Source organism: Hibiscus syriacus, unplaced genomic scaffold (genome assembly GCF_006381635.1).
Source record: "Hibiscus syriacus cultivar Baekdansim isolate YM2019G1 unplaced genomic scaffold, ASM638163v2 tig00110833_pilon, whole genome shotgun sequence".
Classification (NCBI taxonomy): domain Eukaryota; kingdom Viridiplantae; phylum Streptophyta; class Magnoliopsida; order Malvales; family Malvaceae; genus Hibiscus; species Hibiscus syriacus.
Window position 1 is genome coordinate 426,046 of NW_024062884.1, and position 6,915 is coordinate 432,960.

Genomic DNA, 6,915 nt, shown 5'->3' on the forward strand with positions numbered 1-6,915 from the left:
CAATTAAGAATTTTTCGAGTATGACGATGAAATCATTTGTGCGCTTGACAGTAGCAATCGATCGATCTTCTGCAGATATCCCGTGATATTACAAAGCAAGTGTTGCGGAAATTGAAGGTGAGCCTTTTCAGCTTCAGCTAGAAGAAAAAAACAAGCCTGTGATTGCCACCGGACGATGTTCAAGTCAACAGTCATGCCGTTGCCGAAGAACAGATACTGAACTGGTCGGATACACTTCTGGTTCACAACTTCTCACTATAGGACGCTAGAGCTTTAGTCACCAAAAGGTCTACAGTATGTATTCAGATGATTGATTTTTTTTTATTTTTTTCTTTTATAAGAGTAATCAGATGACTTTAACCAAATGCAATACGTAAACTAGGAACAGAGCTTTTGGAATGATTTTCCTTCATCGTGGGAATGGAGAAGGAAGCTCGGCTATGGCTGCAAAGGTTACTGAGTGAACTACTACCCTCCTCACTCCAAGCCAGATCAAGTACTAGGTGGTCCACAATCAGTCACTACTACTATAGCAATACTCATGCTTGACGAAAACGTATGCGGGTTACAAATTAAGCATAACATCGAGTGGGTGCCGATTAATCTAATCCCGGAGGCAATCATGTATTCAAAGGAAAAAACACTGAAAAACAGGCCAAAATAAACATATTAGTGCTAATTTTACCAAGATATGATCACTAGCTATAAGTTTGGAGGGCTTGGTCCCAATAAAAGAGGAGCATCTTGCTTTTTCACACTGGAATTCGAATCAGTATTACGTGCCCAACCTCTGAGTGGAGGCTCAAAATGCTGGCTGGCAACATCAGGTGGGGGGTCGTCTTCACCAGGAAGTGCTAAAACTCCCTTGTCTCTAAGGGAAGAAGGCTCCTTATAACATGCACTCCAAAGGGAGTCCACAAGCTGCCTCTCCTCCCTTGCAGCACCTAGGTCTTCGGCAGACATCAAGCTGATACCCTTAATTTGCTCTTCAAGAATTTGCTTCAGCTTCTCATCGTCTTCACCTAGACCACCATTATTCCCGCCTGTCTTGTCCCGGGCAAGCTCAAGGAGACCACGGAGGGAAGCTTCTCTCACTTCTGCGTCCTCACTATTGGCAAGATGCAACATTATACGGGGAAACCCTAACTCACTTACGACATTGCAATCTGATTGATTTTCGTGCAGTAGGTATTGAATCAAGTTCAAAGCTTTCCTGTAAGAAAAAAGCAATTAAATGATAAAACTAGATGTCCAGATACTAACCAGATAAAATAATACAAACACGAACATCGAACTGTAGGAAACTACTTGATATCTAAAAATCATTTAGTTTCACAATGGAGACTCATGGAATGAAACCATAAAACCTAATATCAACAGAAAGATAATGCGGGCTTGGACTGCAAAGACATATCAAAAGATTACCTTTGAAATCTTACATTCTCTGTTCCCAAAGCATCTCTCAAGGCTGCATAACCATTTGCAAGTCGAAATGCTGCAATACCGGGTTTGTTATGGCGAATCAAGGCTGAAATCCAACGAAAAAGGAAGTCATGTCAAGATATTTTCAAAGATTCTGTACGAGCATGTTCACTGAATGAGAAGTATACAATAGAGCAATAATTGTACCCACAGGATATCGCATAAAGTGCTTTGGTTCGAACAGTTACATCAGGGTCGGAGGAAAAATTGGAAAGAAGAGGCTCTAAGCCATTTGCTTCCATAACCAACTGTTGACTCCGGGGATTGTTCTGTACAATGGTAGATACAACTTCTGCAGCTTTAGCTCGAACATTGGCACGCGAATTCTTCAAATAACCAAGGAGAGGGACAAACCCACCAATTGAGTGAAGATCTGCGTCGAACGCAAACAGACCATATAAGCATATATATATTTTTGGATCAATCGAAAGCATTAGAAGTGCAAGATTAATTTTAGAAGGAATAGGGCCAGAAACGGAAAGGACAAGGTTGTTAAAATGGAAATATAAATTAAATCATAGATAACATCCTTAGGAATCACTAATTCCATGAAACACACAAAAAAGATTCTCCTTGCATACAATATAATCAGGGATGGGGGGGACTGTCAATCCCTGAAAGCTTCAAATTCTTATATAATTTAGGTATTCTCTTTGAATTTTCTATTAATAATCCATTTTAGCCCTTAAAATTTCATAAGTTTACCCCCAAACATAAAATTATGCATCTGTTGCCGAAGATAATACGAGCAGGCGAAAATTATAGCTAGATAGCAAACATTAGAGATATATTGCCTCAAATTAAGCACGCCATGATAAAGAAAACTTACCATTGGCCATGTCAATAGACTCAACATGCTCTTGCAATTCATCCAACATATCTGCCACCATCAAATACGTAAACAAAGCTGCTCTTGCAACCCAGAAACAATTTAAAAAACAACTTAGATATTCTGCAAAAATACCATCAATATCAGCAGCCGTAACACCTTGTGCTTCCAATTCTTGCTCTGGAGTTTTCATAACCAAAGTTATCTCTTTCATCCGCTGAATCACATCAACGGTCTGCGATTGCATTGCTTCCATAAACCATTTTCTATCTACCTCGCTGCATAAAGAAAATAAGCAAATAATTAGTAATTACCCACTTAATAATCAATTAACGATCAGAAAAAAGGGTAATCACGGAAAAAAACAGATGGATTACCTTAAATTACGAGGAGGACGAGTTCCATCAGAGTTAGCAATGCTCCATTTCAGCAACCCATCCCAGTTAGGTCCGTCTTTAGCCATGGTTTCTTTGTGCGTACCTTAGAATTTCTTGCAGACAACTTAAAGAAGAGATTCCGGAGAACTTAGCGGAGTTCCCTTTATATACAGAAAGTGAAAATTCCAGGCGATTCCAGACTTTTCTTTTCAGAATGGAAAGTGGCGGAAAGCGCTAGCGCCTACACATAATTCTTGACTGAAGACCTATGCTATGTATTCCGATTGGATTCACACATGGGCCCAAATGGACCATGTAGGTTTGGGTTTACAGGCTCTAATTGACTATGTGACCTTCACTTAGAGTAGTAAATGAGATTAAACAGATCGTAAATGATTTGAAACGTTCAAATTTTGGTTAATATTTAGTTTGAATATACAAGACTCGAGGTTTAACTTGAAACAAATTCTCAATGAGTTGTTAGACGTATGCAAAAAAATTTAGACCTTTGTATTGATGAGTCACATAGTGCTTTTATTCCGGGACGCTTGATCACAGACAACATCATTGTGGCATACGGAATTTTACACACTGTTACTAGGAAGAGGGAAGGTAGGAAAGGCTACTTTGCACTCAAGCTTGATATGAGCAAGACTTACGATATAGTGGAATGTAATTTCATTTGGGTGATAATGTTGAAAATGGGTTTTACGGAGACTTGGATAGACATGCTTCGGAGATGTGTAACGTCTGTTTCTTACGCGGTGGTTGTAGACAATAATTTTTCAGTTCATTTTATTATTATTAATTATTAATTTATTATATTATTATTATTAAATAAAAAATAAATATTACAAACCCATTTTACAAGATCCCCGAGCCCATTTACAATTTGAAGCCCAACAGTGACCTAGAACCGGCCCAGACCAGATGGAAACCCTAAACCAATTTAGGGTTTCAGCTAGGGTTTTCAAGCCCTAGCTCCCAGCCGCCGCTTCCAGAAGGCTCAAGCTGCCTCTCCAGCTTCCAGACGCTGCTGCCGACGCCTCCACTGCCAGATGGTCCAACCAGTCGCTGCCGACGCTGCTTTTGCCACGCCACCTCGCCGCCGTAGATTCCAGAACACCAGATGGCAGCCCAAATCGAGCTCCATGGTGAGTCACCAGCATAGCTATGGTGACTCACCTAGACATCCCTCTCGGGACCGGTCCAAACAGAACCTCGTGGTGGCTATAAAAGCCACCATACCTGCGAAAGAAAAGAAGAACAGACAGCCACAGAGAGACAGAGAACAAAAAATAGAAAACAGAAAAAAAAACGAAAGGAAGAGATAATCACAGCAAGCCAATAACCAGAAAGAAGAGGAAAAGGAGCATCTTACCATCGTAGAAGCCTTTAAATCGTCTGGAACCACCGGAATCATTGTAAAACCGAAGGTAAAACCTTCGATTTATTTTAGATCTAGAACGATCTAGAGCATTTTAGGACAAACGGAGGCCATATTCGGCCTTAGAAGGTCGAGATCTATGCTCTAGAGTAATTTAGGAATTCCGGTCACCGTGAGCGGTGGCCGGCGGTGGCGATCGGCGCCGGAAATGGAGGCCGGTTTTCTCTTTCGGCGAGAGAAAACGAGAGCTTCTCTCTCTAAAGAGAGAGAAGCAAAACCAGAGAAGTGAGAAAGATGGCCCTTAGGGCCGGCTTAAATGGGTATAAATACCCTCATCAAAACGACGCCGTTTTGATGAGGGTATCTGTGTAATTTCCATCATGGGTAAACCATTTCCGCAGTCACTATAGTTTGTAATCCTTACGATTTAGTCACTGAAAGTAGTTTTTGATTATTTTAATTTGGTCTTCTAATTTTATTTTATTTTAATTTAGTCCTTATCAGAATATATATATATATATTTAGGTAAATATCAAATTTAGTCCCTCATGGTTTATTAATTATTATTTTAATACCGATTTTATATTTTTTAATTTATTTTAATTTATTATCCGAATTTTATATAGTTTTATTTTAGTCACTAAATTAATAAAATAAGAAAATAACATGTTTAAACCCTATAATTTTGATTAATTATGAATTAGGTTTTTAATTTTAATTTTACTATAATTTAGTCACTAATTTTAAATGTTTCATTTATTTTACTGCTTTTAAATATATCATTCTAATTGTATTTTTATTGTTTTAATTGTTTATATATTTAAATATTTTTATATTATTATTATATAGTCATAAATATATATGATAAATAATAATTTATATTTTTTTATATTTTTCAATATCGAAGAAAAGGACAGTCTTAATATAACTGGATGTCCTATTCTGGTATTTTAAAATTAAATATTATTAAAAATTATTATTTAATTTTATTTAAAATCAATTTTATTAATATCAAAGAAAAGAGCTGTCTTAAGGCACCTAGAAGTTCTTTTCTAATATTTTTAAATAAATAAATAAATATTATTTATATACTTTTGAAATAATAGGATTATAAATTAAATATATTTTTGAATTTTTAATTTTAATACTAGAGACAATTTATAATTAAAAAGTACCAATTTTGGGCGTTGTAGGGGTGCTAATCCTTCCCTAAACGTAACCGACCACGAATCCCTTTTTTTATTATTAAAAAGAACGAATTTTTGGTTAAAACACAGATCAGTTTATCTTTTAATTTATGTTTTCTTAAAAACTCTTTTAAAAGATATTTTTTAGGTATTCGACCTACCTGACCCAAAAGGCCGATGGCGACTCCTAAATTATTTCCAAAACCATTTATTCACATCAATTTCACCGCCAAATAAATATTTCGTGCCCGGACGAAAACCGGTTACGACAGCTTGGCGACTCCACTGGGGACCTGTCAAACTTCAAAATTAATTATAAATTGTCTCTATTAATTAGAAATTAAAAATTCATTTATTTAATTTTTAATTCTTTTCTTTCAAATTTTTATTATTTATTATTTTTATATTAATATTGTTTTTTTATTCAGGTATTAATTATTTTATTTATCTGTTAGAGGTTTGAACATTTCTCCTCACACACAACACTTGCATTGCATAACATAAAGCTCTATAATTGAGTTTGTCCCTTTTAAGTGGGAGTGAAAGCGACGTCTTCGTGAGAATTTATTCTCCGTGTTAGACCTAGCAAGTAACTTTCGGGGGTTCATATGCTCTATGTCTTCGTGAGAATTTATTCTCCGTGTCAGTCATAGAGAAATGTGTCCCCTCGAATTGAACTCGATCCGCTTAAGTCTGTAATGGACTAGGATTGAGGGTTTGACAGCCCAAGGGGGCATCAACAAGGACAGTTCGAGTACCTTTACTCCTAGAACTGAAAACCTGCATATAATAAACCCTAGAAACTCTCCCAATCTGAAACCATGCCGAAATTTTGTCAGTAGGTATACATAAAGGAGAAATAAAGCTTTAGCTTTTATTTTATTATTTTATGAATAAATGCCTGCGAATTAAAAATCATGCGGTTAGGTTAATTTTTCCAAACAAAGCATGGAACTAGAAAGCATGAGGTTAGGATTTATTATATACCATGATAAATAAATTTTTCTTTCAATTATTTGGTATTAACCATTTTATTTTTTCTTATTTTCCCATGTATGTTATTTTTGCTCTAATTTGTTTAAATTATTTTCTTTTGTTTGCATTACATGATCATGACCAAAAGGTGTTAACTGAAAAGACTGTTCATCAAATTAGAAAGAAATCATAAATGAACAAAAAGTTCTATGATCAAACAAAATATGATGCGGCCAAGAAAAGACATCCTGAGGGAACTTTGAAGATAGAGAAGAGCTATTCACCCAAAGATTGTATGCCCATTGAAGAGCAAAAGGAAATACGAGAAATAAGAGAGCAGATGACCAAGATGATGGATAGAATATCTGTTTTGGCCAAAGGAAAAGAGATTCCAGCACAGAAAGAGAGAGAGCTCAATGAATCTAACTCTGCAGTTTCAGATACGCAAGGGATTTTGATTCCTAACGAATTAGAGAAATTACAGACAGTCATCATTCGTATTCACAAATCGTATGGAGATACCAAAGAAATGGTGACGACTGTACAAGCTCCCAGAGAAGAGAAGAAATCATGTAATCAGAAATCATCAAAGTTTGGTCTGCTCCCGACGTCTAAAACTCAGGTTCAAACCAAAACAAAAGGTGTTTCTCATGTTGATGTTGTACCTATATCATATAA

The 6,915-nt window shown here is 36.2% G+C and overlaps 1 protein-coding gene across 1 annotated transcript; it reads right to left on the minus strand.

The window, feature by feature from the left end:
- Positions 1–530: 530 nt before the first annotated feature.
- Positions 531–2,855, minus strand: LOC120142985 (hsp70 nucleotide exchange factor FES1-like). Its single transcript, XM_039157416.1, has 6 exons — positions 2,689–2,855; positions 2,447–2,589; positions 2,312–2,362; positions 1,634–1,855; positions 1,426–1,528; positions 531–1,213 (listed from the first exon to the last, which is right to left on the minus strand). Exons 1-6 carry the CDS (start codon positions 2,772–2,774, stop codon positions 703–705), a joined length of 1,116 nt encoding a protein of 371 aa, XP_039013347.1. The 5' UTR covers positions 2,775–2,855; the 3' UTR covers positions 531–702.
- Positions 2,856–6,915: the final 4,060 nt, after the last annotated feature.

Excerpts from the sequence above, each read along its gene's own strand:
- LOC120142985 (XM_039157416.1), bottom strand. The coding sequence starts at position 2,774 with ATGGCTAAAGACGGACCTAACTGGGATGGGTTGCTGAAATGGAGCATT. Across the intron at positions 2,363-2,446 it reads TACGGCTGCTGATATTGATG|ATATGTTGGATGAATTGCAA; the intron begins GTATTTTTGCAG and ends TGATGGTGGCAG. Across the intron at positions 1,856-2,311 it reads GTCTATTGACATGGCCAATG|ATCTTCACTCAATTGGTGGG; the intron begins GTAAGTTTTCTT and ends CGTTCGACGCAG.